This window comes from Trichomycterus rosablanca, chromosome 3 (assembly GCF_030014385.1).
Source record: "Trichomycterus rosablanca isolate fTriRos1 chromosome 3, fTriRos1.hap1, whole genome shotgun sequence".
NCBI classification, from domain to species: Eukaryota; Metazoa; Chordata; class Actinopteri; order Siluriformes; family Trichomycteridae; genus Trichomycterus; species Trichomycterus rosablanca.
In genome coordinates this window covers 13594084-13613975 of record NC_085990.1, presented here as the reverse complement: position 1 = coordinate 13613975, position 19892 = coordinate 13594084, and the positions used below count along the sequence as shown (strand labels likewise).

Genomic DNA, 19892 nt, shown 5'->3' with positions numbered 1-19892 from the left:
ACATACTTTTACAATAAAGAATCCTTTCCAAACTGCTGGTGATTTAAAAAATGTATATAACCATATACCAGTGTTACTAAGTGGTGTCAAACCAAGTGTCAAACAAAAAAGCAAATCATTATTTCAGTTTGATCTTTTTTAACTGATGAATTAAGATAGCTTGATCTGTTTAATTGATTTAGCTCAGTTTTGCTCAACCTGAACTTTAAGAAGACATAAATGCCATAGTTAGAATGCATTAAAAACCCTGGTATTGATTGTGTGTTTTTGTCTCGTGCAGAGATGGAGAACTCCTCGGTGTATATGTGTTTCCCCTGCTACCAGGAGTTTCCTTCACTAGAGGAAGTACTGGCACACCAACTGACCTGTACTGCTGAAAACCCACAATCTCTTCAATCTGCTACTCCTGTAGAAGCTGCTGCCATCTCTGCTGGTATTTCACAGGTACTGCCTCTTTTCACATGTACACTCAATAAAGATGTGAAAAAGGGAAACTTGGTTAGCTGGTGGGAGGGGCTGCCATGGGAGCGGTGGTGCACCAACCAACCCTAATTTCTATTAGTCACGTACAATGCCCGGTTGCATTTGCGGCCTGCACGTCACACACACTGGCCAAGTAATAAGTACATCACTTTGTCCATCACTTCTGCTGACCCCTTCTTGTCGAGGGTCAGCGCTCTCTGCAGGCTACTGGAGTTCCTTCTCATCATACTTCTCAAACCATACCTTGCTTTGTACAAATAGGCGAGTTGAATAACAGTCATTTAATTTATATTATTGATTTTGTGCACCTGTTAACAATGGTTGTGGCTAAAAGACCGGAACACAATAAATGCACAGCAGCATAGGTCTTAAGGACCTTAGTGTCCATGTGGGTTTCCTCTATCTTTCAAGAATGTGCAAAAAGTTGTTTGGCTGCTGTAACTTGCCTCAGGGTTTGGCTGAGTGTGTGTGCATGTGATGGACTGAATAAATGAAAATGCTTTTCCCTGGTTTAAACTTTTTTACCTTTGCCCTGCATTTTTTACTCTACCGGCATTAATAAATGATAGTGTCCAGCAGAATTACCCTGGAAAGTTTACTTTACTCTGACTCGTTTCCCTCCCTGCTATGTCTGCTCATTCAAACTCGATTGCTACAATCCTGTTTAGCTTTAGGCGACGTTATTATCTAAGGTAATTACATACGACGCCAGTGAAAGCCTCTAATTAGTTGAAGCAGATATTTTCCTCAAATAGGGCTTGAATGCACAGCTGTAATTATCTGAAATCGGCTCTACATTGTAAGTGTGGCTTTTAGGTTAAAAAGATATTTGAATAGTAAATTGAAGTGCTTTTCTGGGGTGTGTATACTTAATGATTTGCTCTTCATTATCGAGGCACAATTACACACTCCAGAATCTTCTTTTGTTTCCTAATATCAGATTTGCAACAAAATACTGATTTCACATTTTTAATTGAGTAATTGAGAGCGACATGAGGGCACAGTGGGTAGCACTGTCGCCTCACAGCAAGAAGGTCCTGGGTTCGATTCCTAAGTGGAGCAGGTCCGGGTCCTTTCTCTGTGGAGTTTGCATGTGTCTGCGTGGGTTTCCTTTGGGAGCTTCGGTTTCCTCCCACAGTCCAAAGACATGCAAGTGAGGTGAATTGAAGATACAGGCCAGTGGAGTTGATCTGAATTAAACTCGACAAGCCTTGTCTCTGTGGAGCTTGTCCAAGCACAGTCCATACATGAACAGAATAGGGCCTTCCCCAAACTGCCGCCACATTTATTTTATATAACTGATCTTATACACTTAAAAATACTTGCTTAATGGCCGCTCAGGTGGCGCAGCGGTTAAAACACACGCTGGAACACCAGAGCTGGGATCTCGAATACATCGTACAACGATTGGCCTGTTGTTCAGATAGGGGTGGGATATTAAAGCCAGATAGGAACTCTGTCATAACTAATGCAATTACGACCTCTGCTGGCTGATTGATGGCACCTACACAAAGATGGGAAAAGAGTGCTGTCAGTTTGCAAAGAGTTGGTGACAAAATGCATACGGCTGCTGCCCACAAGTCGGAAGGAGCGTGGATCGGCATTGGTGGAGAGGAAGCATGATGCAATCGGACAATTGGATGCACTAAAAAGGGAGAAAAAGGGGAGAAAATGCATTAAAAAAAAGCTGGGACATTTTGTAAAATGCAGTAAATAGAATCCCCAATGGCTGCAACACGCACAAAAAGTTGGGACAGAGGCATGTTTAGCAATGTGTTCCATCTGCTTTCCTTTTAAAGAGGCTTTTTTATGGTTTGGAAATTAAGGCTACTAATTTTCTCTTTATCAGTGTAAATACTGTATGAACGTTGCGTCTATTTTTGAATGTTGGCATTGCACACAACTGGCAGACGGCTTTGTTCCCGTCAGATAAAAAGGATGTCGCAGGCTGCTCCATCGGATTACTGTAATACAAACCCCCTGCTGGATGCTTTCTAAAGACTCAGAAGTTAATAATGCTATTGAATGTGACTCAAGAGAAAGCTGCGAGTGTGTTTATGCTCTGGGAGAGACGCGCACAAAAAGCGGCAAATGCGAATGGCCTTTTGAGGGTCTTCTGTTGATATGGCTGGAAGGACAAAAAAGGTTATTCAGGTTGGCTATCGAATAGTGTTCAAAGTAAAATGAGAAGTTTATACTGGGAATGTTTAAAGCCTACTGGGTTCTAATGGACACAAGGGGGGATGCATTTGCATTAACGTAGCGATTACTGCTTATGTTTTTCAAAATGCATACATTTAAAAGTACAACTTGTTAAATTTTCATTGTCTTATTGCACGTCCACTCTATAAAACAGTGTTCGGTATGACAAATCGAATACATTTTAAACATTATTATTATTTTTGTGTAATTATTAAAATGAGGCACCCAGGTGGCGCAGCGGGGTATTACGCCAGCACACCAGCGCCGAGATTCTGAACACCCCGGTTCGAATCTTGGCTCTGCTACCGGTCAGCTGGGCGCCATCTAATGGGCACAGTTGTCAGTGCCTTCAGCAGACAAAAAGTGGCCACCGTATCTGTTGGGTGGGGAAATGACGGAACTAAGTGGGTGGGGTCTTCAAACGCTGTGCAGGGACCCTGGTTAGCAGACAGAGGCGCTTGTGAAGAAAGTGGATGAGCCTCATGTGCGAATCCATCAAAGCACGGGCGTAAAAAAGGCTTCGGAGGGCACGTGAGCAGCAATATATCCTCCTTAAACGCAATCGGGGATCCACAGCAGCAGAAGACATGCCTCATACAGGTGCACAAGTGCTGGAGGGTATATGAGTGATGGTGTGACACTAACCTCACTTCTTGCTTTCTTTCCTCAGGTGGTAGCTCAGTCAGTGGATGTTTCCGAGGTTCAGACGAAGCCTCTATCCTCTTCAGATGTGCCCCGCGTTCTATACCAATGCGCTGACTGTGATACGTTATTTGATGCGCTCTCGCTTTGGCAGCAGCACCGCAAAATTGGCTGCAGCATTGAGACAGAACTTGAGCCTGAACCTGGGCATGACCCTGAACTGCAGGGTGTGACTGCCGAGTGGGTGCCACAAACCACTGACCAGTTGGCTGTCAATCACGTGCAGCTGGAGAGACAGGTCAAGCAAGAACTGGACGTTGAGACACTCCAGACCGAGGCGCCAACCGAGGAAGTAACAGAGGTTCCACAGCAAAGCAGCGCAAAGCCCACTGAGTCTACTGAGCCAACTGAACAAACTGAGGCTGTGCAGGAGCCAACCACCCCTGTCAGAAAAAGAGGCCAGAAGAAAGCCAAGCCCCCCTCTAGCCTGCTGTGTGTGGAGTGCGGACACGGTTTTAGCGTGGCCTCTGAGCTTGTAGCTCATCGACGGACAGCTCACGGCCTGAAAGAGGCTATCCATCGATGCGGCGTATGTGGTGAGAGCTTTCTAAATACGACCCTCTTCCTCTATCATCGCAAACAGCACCGCACCCAGACACAAGAGGAGGAGCAGAAAGAATTGGAAGTGCCACAGATATCCACCAGCCTCCTGGAGGCTCCAGGAGAGGGTCTGCTTCTGCTCGCTACCGCTGGAGAGGGCGTCATGCAGATCGCCAGCCTGGAGCAGACAGTTTCAGAGGCTGTATCTCTCGCCCAGGTGGAGGTAGAGCTCACTCCTGATGTTATGAGAGAAGCCATGGTCCAGCAAAGCACAGAGATCCAGGAGACGGTAGATGAAGGGATTTTTAGTATGGAAATACAGGACGTCAAAGTCGTGGAAGAGGCCAGTACAGATACAGCACAGGAGGAACCTTCCGACAGCCAGAGTTTCCTTTGCAGTCAGTGTGGCTGCTCTTTTAGCATTGAGCAGCAGCTAGCGTTGCATCGCAGTACCGCTCACGGCCTTGCGTCTGCACTGCACACTTGTACAGAGTGCGGGATGGAGTTTATGAACACCACCCAGTTCCTGTACCATCGCAGGGAACATGGAAAGAGTGTGCCCTCTCCTGCCAGACCTAACCCAGCCCTTGGCCATCTGTCTAAACCAAGAGACGGTGGCCTTCTAAGACGGCCAGGTCAGTGCCTGTTTACATTACTCACCTTTTAGTTGAAATATTCATTCAAATAAGTTTTTGCCAGTTATAGCGTGGTAGGCAGGTAGTGTTGGTCACCAGGCGCAATGTAGCAACACCTCCTGGACAAGACACCAACATTGACGCCAATCCATTGCAGAACATTGAACATCCTCCCTCTCACAGATATAGCCAGTCATGTCTGTAACACAGATGGGGATTCAAACACTGGGTCCCAGCAGCAGTGGGTCACATAGATCAAGTCTTAGACAACAGAGAAAGACCTGGATACAGTAATACTCCCTTATGCAAGAAAGCTTTCAATTCATTTTCATCAACTGCTTTATCCTGGTCAGGGTTGCGGTAGGTCCGGTTTTACTGGTGAAACACTAGGCGCAAGGCAGGAATACCCTGGACAGGGTGTCAATCCATTGCAGGGCCTTAGCCATCCCCTACCCCTTAGGGTTCATGATCATTACGGTCATGAAGATTTGAACCCATAAAACCCTGCTAGCATAATAGACCACTGCACCTCCAAGCGCCATATACATCGTGTCTGTCCGAAATCCTAGTGAGCTGCCTCGCTGCCTACTGTCTACACGGGCAGCTGCCTAAGTAGAGAGGATTCCACTAAGACATCGAACTTATAAGGCAGATTAGTTAGATGGACTGCTTAAATTGCCTTCATCGCTAAGGAAGCATTGGATGCTCGCTCGTTATTCACTCACATAATAGCTTAGAATTAAGGCAGCAGCATCTAGGCATCTAAGATTTTGGACAGCCTTTGGAGCGCGCATAGGATGCAGTAAAATGCTGTCTATGTAGAGAGCTCACTAGGTTTTCAGACAGACCCATAGATTCTTACAATATATCTGATTCCCTGAATCCCTCTTCTGAGAGGGATTTAATTAGTATTAGTATTAGTATTTTAGTGTATGTGGGAGCTTGGACCCAGTGTGTCAAAAGAGCATTTTGGACCAAAAGGCTCTGTGCAGGCCACTGGAGTCTCTCCACACCACATTCATTAAACATGCATATAGATCTTACTTTGTGCACAAGGGCACAGCTGGATCAGAAAAGGGCCTTCCCTAAACTGGTGTCACAAATTATAGCATATAATGTACTTTATATAATTGACATACTTTTGGCCATATAGATTATCTGTAAACTTTCTCTTGACTCAAATCCACTTAGATTGCAGTTTGATTTTCCCTCAGAAATCTCAACTGATGGATCCAACCCTCTGCCTGATGCCGCTCTCGAGGCCACGGCCAAGCTGAGCCGCGACTGGTCACGTACTTCGCTCCCTCACGAGTGCCCGCACTGTGGCCAGGGCTTTACACGGCGCAACCTCCTGCGTGAGCACGTCTTCCAGCACACGGGCGAGAAACTCTTCAGCTGCAACATCTGCCACAAGAGCTTCCCGTCTCCTGCTAGCCTGCTGCGCCACAGTCTGTGCCATGGAGCGCCACGCTCCTTCACCTGCCCTGTCTGCAACAAGGCCTTCTCCCAGCCTGCCTCGCTCAAACGACACATGCTCATCCACGACGAGGGCTCGGTCGAGAGGAGAGGTCGGGGCCGTGGAAGGGGCCGAGGACGAAGCCAGTTAGACACCCGGCTGCACTCCTGCCCCGAGTGCCCAGCCAGCTTCAAGCTGGATTCACAGCTGCAGATGCACAGGTGGGTGGAATGGGTTTGTAAGAAATGTTGTGCTGTTGGTGTTTATTGCTAAATGTGTCCACTTTATATGGAAGAGTGGAAATTTGACACCTCACTGGAGGGTGCTAAGTCCATGCTATGGACTTTCCATTTAAAAACCATGGGCATTTCAAAAACTTGTTGCCAGACGCTTTCAATTTGCGGCGATAACAGCCTCCACTATATACAGTGTATCACAAAAGTGAGTACACCCCTCACATTTCTGCAAATATTTCATTATATCTTTTCATGGGACAACACTATAGACATGAAACTTGGATATAACTTAGAGTAGTCAGTGTACAGCTTGTATAGCAGTGTAGATTTACTGTCTTCTGAAAATAACTCAACACACAGCCATTAATGTCTAAATAGCTGGCAACATAAGTGAGTACACCCCACAGTGAACATGTCCAAATTGTGCCCAAATGTGTCGTTGTCCCTCCCTGGTGTCATGTGTCAAGGTCCCAGGTGTAAATGGGGAGCAGGGCTGTTAAATTTGGTGTTTTGGGTACAATTCTCTCATACTGGCCACTGGATATGGCACCTCATGGCAAAGAACTCTCTGAGGATGTGAGAAATAGAATTGTTGCTCTCCACAAAGATGGCCTGGGCTATAAGAAGATTGCTAACACCCTGAAACTGAGCTACAGCATGGTGGCCAAGGTCATACAGCGGTTTTCCAGGACAGGTTCCACTCGGAACAGGCTTCGCCAGGGTCGACCAAAGAAGTTGAGTCCACGTGTTCGGCGTCATATCCAGAGGTTGGCTTTAAAAAATAGACACATGAGTGCTGCCAGCATTGCTGCAGAGGTTGAAGACGTGGGAGGTCAGCCTGTCAGTGCTCAGACCATACGCCGCACACTGCATCAACTCGGTCTGCATGGTCGTCATCCCAGAAGGAAGCTGACGCACAAGAAAGCCCGCAAACAGTTTGCTGAAGACAAGCAGTCCAAGAACATGGATTACTGGAATGCCCTGTGGTCTGACGAGACCAAGATAAACTTGTTTGGCTCAGATGGTGTCCAGCATGTGTGGCGGCGCCCTGGTGAGAAGTACCAAGACAACTGTATCTTGCCTACAGTCAAGCATGGTGGTGGTAGCATCATGGTCTTGGGCTGCATGAGTGTTGCTGGCACTGGGGAGCTGCAGTTCATTGAGGGAAACATGAATTCCAACATGTACTGTGACATTCTGAAACAGAGCATGATCCCCTCCCTTCGAAAACTCCCTTTTCCAACAGGATAACGACCCCAAACACAACCTCCAAGATGACAACTGCCTTGCTGAGGAAGCTGAAGGTAAATGTGATGGATTAAACCCAATTGAGCACCTGTGGCACATCCTCAAGTGGAAGGTGGAGGAGTTCAAGGTGTCTAACATCCACCAGCTCCGTGATGTCATCATGGAGGAGTGGAAGAGGATTCCAGTAGCAACCTGTGCAGCTCTGGTGAATTCCATGCCCATGAGGGTTAAGGCAGTGCTGGATAATAATGGTGGTCACACAAAATATTGACACTTTGGGCACAATTTGGACATGTTCACTGTGGGGTGTACTCACTTATGTTGCCAGCTATTTAGACATTAATGGCTGTGTGTTGAGTTATTTTCAGAAGACAGTAAATCTACACTGCTATACAAGTTGTACACTGACTACTCTAAGTTATATCCAAGTTTTATTTCTATAGTGTTGTCCCATGAAAAGATATAATGAAATATTTGCAGAAATGTGAGGGGTGTACTCACTTTTGTGATACACTGTATGTGTAAATATGTAATTTTCTCCAAGAACCTCTTGCATAGATCTGTAGCTATTTTTATTGCCATTGCCAAGTCAGCCCACTCTTGTCTTATTTCTTTTGTGTATTCTCTTATCATTTCCCTCTGGAACACCAACATCGAGAGTTTGGCCTCTTTGCTACTTTTACTAGGGTATAAATATGAGGTGGTAGTCATAGATGACCTCTTAATAGTTCCTAAACACTAAAACTAGAACAAAGTACATAAAATTTAAAGAGAACATGATTTAGGGCACTTGGGTGGCCCAACAATAAATTACATTAGCCAACTACCACTGGGATCCAGGGTTGGAATCCCCAGTGGTGCTATTGACCAGTTAGGAATCTACATACAGACATGATTGGCTTTGTATAAAAGAGGGAAGGGGGCATATATACAGTGTATCACAAAAGTGAGTACACCCCTCACATTTCTGCAAATATTTTATTATATCTTTTCATGGGACAACACTATAGAAATAAAACTTGGATATAACTTAGAGTAGTCAGTGTACAACTTGTATAGCAGTGTAGATTTACTGTCTTCTGAAAATAACTCAACACACAGCCATTAATGTCTAAATGGCTGGCAACATAAGTGAGTACACCCCACAGTGAACATGTCCAAATTGTGCCCAAAGTGTCAATATTTTGTGTGACCACCATTATTATCCAGCACTGCCTTAACCCTCCTGGGCATGGAATTCACCAGAGCTGCACAGGTTGCTACTGGAATCCTCTTCCACTCCTCCATGATGACATCACGGAGCTGGTGGATGTTAGACACCTTGAACTCCTCCACCTTCCACTTGAGGATGCGCCACAGGTGCTCAATTGGGTTTAGTCCATCACCTTTACCTTCAGCTTCCTCAGCAAGGCAGTTGTCATCTTGGAGGTTGTGTTTGGGGTCGTTATCCTGTTGGAAAACTGCCATGAGGCCCAGTTTTCGAAGGGAGGGGATCATGCTCTGTTTCAGAATGTCCCAGTACATGTTGGAATTCATGTTTCCCTCAATGAACTGCAGCTCCCCAGTGCCAGCAACACTCATGCAGCCCAAGACCATGATGCTACCACCACCATGCTTGACTGTAGGCAAGATACAGTTGTCTTGGTACTTCTCACCAGGGCGCCGCCACACATGCTGGACACCATCTGAGCCAAACAAGTTTATCTTGGTCTCGTCAGACCACAGGGCATTCCAGTAATCCATGTTCTTGGACTGCTTGTCTTCAGCAAACTGTTTGCGGGCTTTCTTGAGCGTCAGCTTCCTTCTGGGATGACGACCATGGTAGATCAGGTTGTACTCAGTTGATGCAGTGTGCGGCGTATGGTCTGAGCACTGACAGGCTGACCTCCCACGTCTTCAACCTCTGCAGCAATGCTGGCAGCACTCGTGTCTATTTTTTAAAGCCAACCTCTGGATATGACGCCGAACACGTGGACTCAACTTCTTTGGTCGACCCTGGCGAAGCCTGTTCCGAGTGGAACCTGTCCTGGAAAACCGCTGTATGACCTTGGCCACCATGCTGTAGCTCAGTTTCAGGGTGTTAGCAATCTTCTTATAGCCCAGGCCATCTTTGTGGAGAGCAACAATTCTATTTCTCACATCCTCAGAGAGTTCTTTGCCATGAGGTGCCATGTTGAATATCCAGTGGCCAGTATGAGAGAATTGTACCCAAAACACCAAATTTAACAGCCCTGCTCCCCATTTACACCTGGGACCTTGACACATGACACCAGGGAGGGACAACAACACATTTGGGCACAATTTGGACATGTTCACTGTGGGGTGTACTCACTTATGTTGCCAGCTATTTAGACATTAATGGCTGTGTGTTGAGTTATTTTCAGAAGACAGTAAATCTACACTGCTATACAAGCTGTACACTGACTACTCTAAGTTATATCCAAGTTTCATGTCTATAGTGTTGTCCCATGAAAAGATATAATGAAATATTTGCAGAAATGTGAGGGGTGTACTCACTTTTGTGATACACTGTATATACACACACACACTATGTTTTATTTATTATTACATACGTATTTATTTATTACATTTTTGAAGAATGTAAATTTTATCTTCATTTAAAAAAATACAGTATATGCCGCTTAGGTGGCGCAGCGGTCTTAGCTCTGCCTGCCGGATGGGCTGAGCAGCCACATGAACAACGATTGGCCTGTTGTTCATATAGGGGTGGGTTAAGCCGGATAGGGACTCTCTCAAGACTGATGCAACTACGACCTCTGCTGGCTGATTGATGGCAGCTGCACAGAGACGGGGAAAGAGTACGGATCAGGGTGTGTCTCTCCGTACACAGAGCTGGTCCGCAGCTGATCTCGTCCGGTGTGGGTAACAAAAATGCAAATGGCTGCTGCCCACGTGTCGGAGGGGGCATGGGTTAGCTTCATTTTCCTTAATCAGAACCGGGGTTGGCGTTAGTCGAGAGGAAGCATGACGCAATAGGGCAATTGGATGTGCTAAAAGTCGGGATGTGCTAAAAGTGTGCTAAAACAGTATATACACTGCATTTTTATTATTATTGAGGACTGTTCATTTTTTTAAAATTAAAAAATACAGAGGCCGGTGAGGTGGTGCAGCGGTAAAACACGCTAGCACACCAGAGCTGACATCTCTAACTCGTTGGTTCGAAACTCAGCTCTGCCATCTGGCTGGGCTGGGCAGCTACATGAACAACGATTGGTTGTTGTTCATACAGGGTGGGAGCCACATAGGGACCTCATAACGGATGCAATTACAACCTCTGCTGGCTGATTGATGGCGTCTGCACAAAGTCGAGGAATAATGCGTTGATCAGGGTGTGGCTCTCCGTACACAAAGCTGATCCGCATAAGAACTCGCATCGTGCAGGTGAAAAGAAGCAGTCGGCTCCTGCACACGTGTTGGAGGGGACGTGTTAGTATCGCTCTTCTCAATCAGCAGTGGAGATCAGCATCAGTAGAGAGGAAGCGTAATGCAATATGGTAGTTGGATACGACTAGAATGTAAAAAATAGTGTGTATACACATACAGTGTATCACAAAAGTGAGTACACCCCTCACATTTCTGCAGATATTTAAGTATATCTTTTCATGGGACAACACTGACAAAATGACACTGACACAATGAAAAGTAGTCTGTGTGCAGCTTATATAACAGTGTAAATTTATTCTTCCCTCAAAATAACTCAATATACAGCCATTAATGTCTAAACCACCGGCAACAAAAGTGAGTACACCCCTAAGAGACTACACCCCTAAATGTCCAAATTGAGCACTGCTTGTCATTTTTCCTCCAAAATGTCATGTGATTTGTTAGTGTTACTAGGTCTCAGGTGTGCATAGGGAGCAGGTGTGTTCAATTTAGTAGTACAGCTCTCACACTCTCTCATACTGGTCACTGAAAGTTCCAACATGGCACCTCATGGCAAAGAACTCTCTGACGATCTTAAAAGACGAATTGTTGCGCTACATGAAGATGGCCAAGGCTACAAGAAGATTGCCAACACCCTGAAACTAAGCTGCAGCACAGTGGCCAAGATCATCCAGCGTTTTAAAAGAGCAGGGTCCACTCAGAACAGACCTCGCGTTGGTCGTCCAAAGAAGCTGAGTGCACGTGCTCAGCGTCACATCCAACTGCTGTCTTTGAAAGATAGGCGCAGGAGTGCTGTCAGCATTGCTGCAGAGATTGAAAAGGTGGGGGGTCAGCCTGTCAGTGCTCAGACCATACGCCGCACACTACATCAAATTGGTCTGCATGGCTGTCACCCCAGAAGGAAGCCTCTTCTGAAGTCTCTACACAAGAAAGCCCGCAAACAGTTTGCTGAAGACATGTCAACAAAGGACATGGATTACTGGAACCATGTCCTATGGTCTGATGAGACCAAGATTAATTTGTTTGGTTCAGATGGTCTCAAGCATGTGTGGCGGCAATCAGGTGAGGAGTACAAAGATAAGTGTGTCATGCCTACAGTCAAGCATGGTGGTGGGAATGCCATGGTCTGGGGCTGCATGAGTGCAGCAGGTGTTGGGGAGTTACATTTCATTGAGGGACACATGAACTCCAATATGTACTGTGAAATACTGAAGCAGAGCATGATCACCTCCCTCCGGAAACTGGGTCGCAGGGCAGTGTTCCAGCATGATAATGACCCCAAACACACCTCTAAGACGACCACTGCTTTATTGAAGAGGCTGAGGGTAAAGGTGATGGACTGGCCAAGCATGTCTCCAGACCTAAACCCAATAGAACATCTTTGGGGCATCCTCAAGCGGAAGGTGGAGGAGCGCAAAGTCTCGAATATCCACCAGCTCCGTGATGTCGTCATGGAGGAGTGGAAAAGCATTCCAGTGGCAACCTGTGAAGCTCTGGTAAACTCCATGCCCAGGAGAGTTAAGGCAGTTCTGGGAAATAATGGTGGCCACACAAAATATTGACACTTCAGGAACTTTCACTAAGGGGTGTACTCACTTTTGTTGCCGGTGGTTTAGACATTAATGGCTGTATATTGAGTTATTTTGAGGGAAGAATAAATTTACACTGTTATATAAGCTGCACACAGACTACTTTTCATTGTGTCAAAGTGTCATTTTGTCAGTGTTGTCCCATGAAAAGATATACTTAAATATCTGCAGAAATGTGAGGGGTGTACTCACTTTTGTGATACACTGTATATATATAGGGGTTGGACAATGAAACTGAAACACCTGGTTTTAGACCACAATAATTTATTAGTATGGTGTAGGGCCTCCTTTTGCGGCCAATACAGCGTCAATTCGTCTTGGAAATGACATATACAAGTCCTGCACAGTGGTCAGAGGGATTTTAAGCCATTCTTCTTGCAGGATAGTGGCCAGGTCACTACGTGATGCTGGTGGAGGAAAACGTTTCCTGACTCGCTTCTCCAAAACACCCCAAAGTGGCTCAATAATATTTAGATCTGGTGACTGTGCAGGCCATGGGAGATGTTCAACTTCACTTTCATGTTCATCAAACCAATCTTTCACCAGTCTTGCTGTGTGTATTGGTGCATTGTCATCCTGATACACGGCACCGCCTTCAGGATACAATGTTTGAACCATTGGATGCACATGGTCCTCCAGAATGGTTCGGTAGTCCTTGGCAGTGACGCACCCATCTAGCACAAGTATTGGGCCAAGGGAATGCCATGATATGGCAGCCCAAACCATCACTGATCCACCCCCATGCTTCACTCTGGGCATCCAACAGTCTGGGTGGTACGCTTCTTTGGGTCTTCTCCACACCGTAACTCTCCCGGATGTGGGGAAAACAGTAAAGGTGGACTCATCAGAGAACAATACATGTTTCACATTGTCCACAGCCCAAGATTTGCGCTCCTTGCACCATTGAAACCGACGTTTGGCATTGGCACGAGTGACCAAAGGTTTGGCTATAGCAGCCCGGCCGTGTATATTGACCCTGTGGAGCTCCCGACGGACAGTTCTGGTGGAAACAGGAGAGTTGAGGTGCACATTTAATTCTGCCGTGATTTGGGCAGCCGTGGTTTTATGTTTTTTGGATACAATCCGGGTTAGCACCCGAACATCCCTTTCAGACAGCTTCCTCTTGCGTCCACAGTTAATCCTGTTGGATGTGGTTTGTCCTTCTTGGTGGTATGCTGACATTACCCTGGATACCGTGGCTCTTGATACATCACAAAGACTTGCTGTCTTGGTCACAGATGCGCCAGCAAGACGTGCACCAACAATTTGTCCTCTTTTGAACTCTGGTATGTCACCCATAATGTTGTGTGCATTGCAATATTTTGAGCAAAACTGTGCTCTTACCCTGCTAATTGAACCTTCACACTCTGCTCTTACTGGTGCAATGTGCAATTAATGAAGATTGGCCACCAGACTGGTCCAATTTAGCCATGAAACCTCCCACACTAAAATGACAGGTGTTTCAGTTTCAATCGCGATTAAAAAAATTAATTATAATAAAATTTTTAATCTAACTATTTTTATTTGGCTGTTTGTGCCACATACATGTGTGTCTCTGTGGTAATTAACTGTATTTCAGATGAATTAGGATGTAAAGCGCATGAACTGTCCGATGATAAACTACTTTTAGCGGTTTTCACTTTTTTTACGTGTTGATGAAAAGATGAATGAAACCACGCAGGCTTTGTAACGAGTATTTCCATTGGCTGCTAGACCTGTCCATCAAAACCGAGTAGCTCCGCCTCCTCCCCCTCCGGTGAGAAGTGAAACTCTGTGTGATGTTTCATCTCTACAGTTTATTCAAGTTATTCTATCACATGGTTATAAACATGATTTATATTTGTGATGTTTGTAGTTTTCTAAAAACACATTCGTATCTGATATTTATATGGACTAAGCGTTTACATGGACTGTTTTAATTAACACTTTTTTTATATAGCTACAGTCAATTACTTATAGATAATGTTTGCTAACTTGACTGTTTCAGGTATTTATAGATGTTTAAATGGTAATGTAGAACAGTATTTCCCAGTATTGTTTCTGCACAAACACAGTATTAAAGGGTTTTCTTAATAGATCTATGAAATAATCATATCTGTGTTTTGATGCTTTATTGATACCTTATATTAGATCAAAACATTATGGTTGGTGCACCTGTTTTCAGTGTCAGGGTCATGAACAGGAAAAGATCCTCACTTTTGTCAGATAATGTGCTTTCTACAATGAATTTAGATTTAATAATTTTATCATATTTTATGAATGTTTTATTGGTAAACACGTTCTTGCAATAACAATGTGCATAACTGTTCAAATTTTGCTTAATTATTAGTTTGCGATGAATTAAGATGAATACATATATATTAGGGCTGTCACACAATTAAAAATTTTAATCGAGATTAATCTCGATTAATTTTGTTCTTTAATCGCGATTAATCTCGATAAAATGTTTTAATCGTGTGACAGCCCTAATATATATATATATATATATATATATATATATATATATATATATATATATATATATATATATATATATATATATATATATATATATATACACACACAGTATATATACTGTATATATACATACATACATACATACATAGTATTTTTATTTATTATGTGTTAATATTCATTATTATGTTAATTCTATTTTTAATTAAAAATACAGTATATATATATATATATATATATATATATATATATATATATATATATATATATATATATATATATATATATATATATATATATATATATATATATATATATATATATATATTTTAGGGTTGGATGTCTCATATCTTCAGTAAAGGACTGAACTTCTTAACCACATTGAATCCTTTCACTATGAACTGTTTCCAGAGTAGCTATGACAGCTACACTGATATCTCATCACACAGCTCAATGACATGCATGGAGAGATTTAGCAAGAAGTGAATGAATCTTCACCCTTGACCGACTTCATTACAAAGACTGACCTTATCAGGCCATGCCATTGAGATATTAATCAGGCCGTGTCAGTCTGATCTCCAGAGGTGCCGTTTCAGATTATAAATCCAGAGGGAAAGGAGTTCATATCCAAAATCGACTCAAATCTGTCAACCTCGGTTCAGAGTTTACAGAGGTTAAGCAGTAATGGGGGATTATGTTGTGTTCAGCATACTAAACGTGTTCAGAGCTTAAAAAAACATCCTAATTTCACTCATGTTCTAATAAAACAATTTAATGTTTCAGCTTCTGTTTTAAGTACTATATAAACAACATGCTAATGATAATGCAAAACTATCTGCAGTCCAGCAGTGACAGTTAATGAATACAAACGCTGCACACACAGTTGGTTCTTTGTAAACACCTTTAATAATAAGATTAAACGGCTGATCAAATAAATCACATTTAAAATGATTCATACACTGATCAGCCACAATATTAAAACCACCTCCTTGATTTTACACTCACTTTCCATTTTATCAGCTCAACTTACCATGTAGAAGCACTTTGTAGTTCTACAATTACTGACTGGAGTCCATCTGTTTCTCTGCATGCATTGTTAGCCCCCTTTCATGCTGTTCCTCAATGGTCAGGACCCCCACAGGACCACTACAGAGCAGGTATTATTTGAGTGGTGGATCATTCTCAGCACTGCAGTGACACTGACATGGTGGTGGTGTGTTAGTGTGTGTTGTGCTGGTATGAGTGGATAAGACACAGCAATGCCAATCAAGTTTTTAAACACCTCACTGTCACTGCTGGACTGAGAATAGTCCACCAACCAAAAATATCCAGCCAACAGCGCCCCGTGGGCAGAGTCCTGTGACCACTGATGAAGGTCTAGAAGATGATCAACTCAAACAGCAGCAATAGATGAGCGATCGTCTCTGACTTTACATCTACAAGGTGGACCAACTAGGTAGGAGTGTCTAATAGAGTGGACACGGTATTTAAAAAACTCCAGCAGCATTGCTGTGTCTGATCCACTCATACCAGCACTAACACAACACCACCATGTCATAATACCTGCTCTGTGGTGGTCCTGACCATTAAAAAACAGGGTGAAAACGGGCAAAAAAGTATGTAGAGAAACAGATGGACTACAGTCAGTAATTGTAGAACTACAAAGTGCTTCTATATGGTAAGTGGAGCCGATAAAATGGACAGTAAGTGTAGAAACAAGGAGGTGGTTTTAATGTTATGGCTGATCAGTGTATTTCAAATGCAGTCAACTGTATATGGACACAGGTTTATCGGCACCCCTCCTAAAGATAAAATACAGGTGTTTTAGCTGTACCCATTGCTTAATAGGTGTTCAAAATCAACCAGTATAAAATATTTCATATGCTATCAATTTTTAAAAGTTGGGGAAAGCTCTTTCTGATTTTTTTTTTTCTAATTTGTCGATATGAGGGGCGCTTTCGGTTTTGAACCAACACGAGCTTTCCAGCAAATGCTGGCTGCTTCCACAGCATTTTTACAAAGCATGTAAATTATGCAAAAAAAATTTTGTACACTGTCTGCCACTTTTTTAGGTGCACTCACCTCGTTACACTCACTGACAGTTTTCTGTAAGTACACCTATCATTTGCACACTTTGTCCCACTATGGATTACAGTCTGTAGCACATTCATTATGTTTAATTTGGCACCTACGCTTCACCCTGCCCATCACTTGGTAATATTATTTGGATGCTGCACCATTTTTAGCATAAGTGGAGACAAAAATGTTGTGAGACAATGAATTGTACATACAAGGTAGAAGTGCAAGTGTATAAAGTTAAAACAAAAATGCTGTTGTTCGGTTGTAAGTTTTTCTTTGTGAAATTAAATGCTGATTCTTTTTCTGCTGCAGGCTCCTGCACACCAGCCACCCATTCCCATGTGACGAGTGTGGAAAAGCATTTAAACGCCGAAAAGAGCTTGACCTGCACTCCCTCATGCATCAAGGTCGGTGCACAATACAACCCAGCACAAAACTTTACATTTATAATTTACATTTAAGGCATTTAGCATACACTTTTATCCTAAGCAACTTACAGTTGTAACCTAACACAGTATAGGCAACTGAAGATTAAGGGCCAGCAGTGGCATCTTGGCATTGGTGGGGCCCAAACAAATGACCTTCTGATTACTATTACAGTACCATTAAACATCTTGGAATTTGATTTTTCCAACTGTGACTGACTGACTTGAACTCATTGTTTATTTATTAGGATTTTAACGTCATGTTTTACACTGGTTACATTCATAACAGAAACGGTAGTTACTCATTACACAAGATTCATCAGTTCACAATGTTATATCAAACACAGTCATGAACAATTTTGTATCTCCAATTCACCTCACTTGCATGTCTTTGGACTGGGAGGAAACCGGAGCACCCGGAGTAAACCCACGTGGACACGGGGAGAACATCCAAACTGCACATAGAAAGGACCCGGACCGCCGCACCTGGGGATTAAACCCAGGACCTTCTTGCTGTGAGGCGACAGGGCTACCCACTTAGCCACCGTGCCGCCCTGACTGGAACTCATACTTTTATTTATTTATCTTTTGGTTCCTCCTGTATGTAGGAGTCGCCAAAGCGGATCTGATTGGCATACCAGACTTGGAAAAGTTTGGATGCCATGCCCTTTCTGACACAAACCCTCCTTTTTTATCTTTGCTTGGGACTATAAGAGCGCATTGACCAGTGCACTGCCCAAATGAAAAGGCTGTTCTAGCTAAATCCCCCAGGACATTAGACAATCATATTCGTGCAGACGCCTGACTGGGATTTAAACCCTGGATCCTCACATTTTCAGATCTCAGCGGTTGTGGGCTATTGTACAGTACTTTATCACTATGTTACCCAAGTGCCCTAAATGGAAATCTTTCTTATTTGTCCAAGTAAAAAAAAAAACATCTACATATTTCACTGTCCTATTACTGTTTAAATATTAACATGTTTTGGTTTAAATATTGGTAAATTCTGGAAGAAGAAATAACCTTTCCTAAACTGCTGCCAGAAAATTGGAAGCATATAATCGCTTTTATACATTTGTTAGTTGTGTAGTTTATAACGACGGAATAGTTTGATTACTGTGCCAAATGACATGATTAAAGTCCAGATGACTGTTAATACACACACAGTCCAGTCTAATTTCTTCATTCACACCTGAAGCTTGAGATGTCTAAATCTTCTCTTATTCTCCCACATATCCTCCATGGGATTAGATGAATGTGCCGGTATTGATTGGGACTGGGCCGGGAATAAATAAGTAGGGGTCGGAGGTCACATTGATTAGCTGTGTGTATTGATAGGATCAGCTGCTGATCAGTCACTTTCTCATCAGCCTAATACCAGTACCTCTGCCGGGAGAGCGTATGCAGGTGTGGCTTTGAAATAAAGTCCAAGGACTGGACTTAATTGGTGCAAGGTACCGTGGTTAAGTGAGACTACAGACTGGAACGGTCGCAGTCTGATGGTGCAGCCGAGCCCTCCACTGTATAAACTTGTATTTCACGTATCTGAGTATAGGGCTGAACCAATGGTGCATTCATTTTTATATTTAAATGTCTCAGCTTTTCTCAGGAGCAGCACGGTGGCTCGGTGGGTAGCACTGTCGCCTCACAGCAAGTAGGTCCTGGGTTCGATTCCAGACGGGGTGGTCCGGGTCCTTTCTGTGCGGAATTTGCATGTTGTCCCCGTGTCTGTGTGGGTTTCCTCCGGGAGCTCCGGTTTCCTCCCACAGTCCAAAACATGCAGTCAGGTTAATTGGAGACACTGAATTGCCCTATAGGTGAATGGGTGAGTGTATATGTGTGTGTGTGTCTGCCCTGCGATGGTCTTGCGCCCCGTCCAGGGTGTTACTGTGTGCCTTGCACCCATTGAAAAGCTGGGATAGGCTCCAGCACCCCCCGTGAGTGAGCTTTTCTCAGGTTTGGATTTGGGTTCAGATTTTGCTTCTTCTTACCATTCCTTTCTCTGTTAATCTGTTAAGATTAGCAACCTAATCAATGTTGTTTCTCTTCTGGTCTACTTACACTACCTTCACTCTTCTAGTCAAAAGTATGTGGACAATCCTTCTAATTCAGCTGTTCCGGTGTTTCTCACCTATTGCCAACTAGTGTAGAAAAGGACCATTCCACCGAATGGGGGCCATTTGCGTGTAGTAACTCTGAAATTAAACTTCTTTTTTTTTTAATCTTTGTTTAACACTGAATCTAGTAACACACACACTTAACCATTTAGAGTGTGTATTGGTCAATCTAAGGCAACTTTTTTAAATTTTTACAAGGTTTCTAGGTGGAAGATGGTTGTATAAGAGTAACAGGAATGAAAGTAACAGGACTGAGTTTTTAACATATAGCAGCATAGAGTTCATGCTTAAAGCATGAGAACACTGGGCACAGTCTAATGT

The 19892-nt window shown here is 43.6% G+C and overlaps 1 protein-coding gene across 1 annotated transcript in view; it reads left to right on the top strand.

The window, feature by feature from the left end:
* Positions 1 to 282: 282 nt before the first annotated feature.
* Positions 283 to 19892, top strand: part of znf574 (zinc finger protein 574) — a 30315-nt gene continuing 10705 nt past the window's right edge. The window contains exons 1-4 of the mRNA XM_062991613.1: positions 283 to 444; positions 3356 to 4562; positions 5777 to 6239; positions 17342 to 17436. Of these exons, the coding sequence (XP_062847683.1) occupies positions 283 to 444; positions 3356 to 4562; positions 5777 to 6239; positions 17342 to 17436 (1927 nt within the window). The remainder of the gene's footprint in view (positions 445 to 3355; positions 4563 to 5776; positions 6240 to 17341; positions 17437 to 19892) is intronic.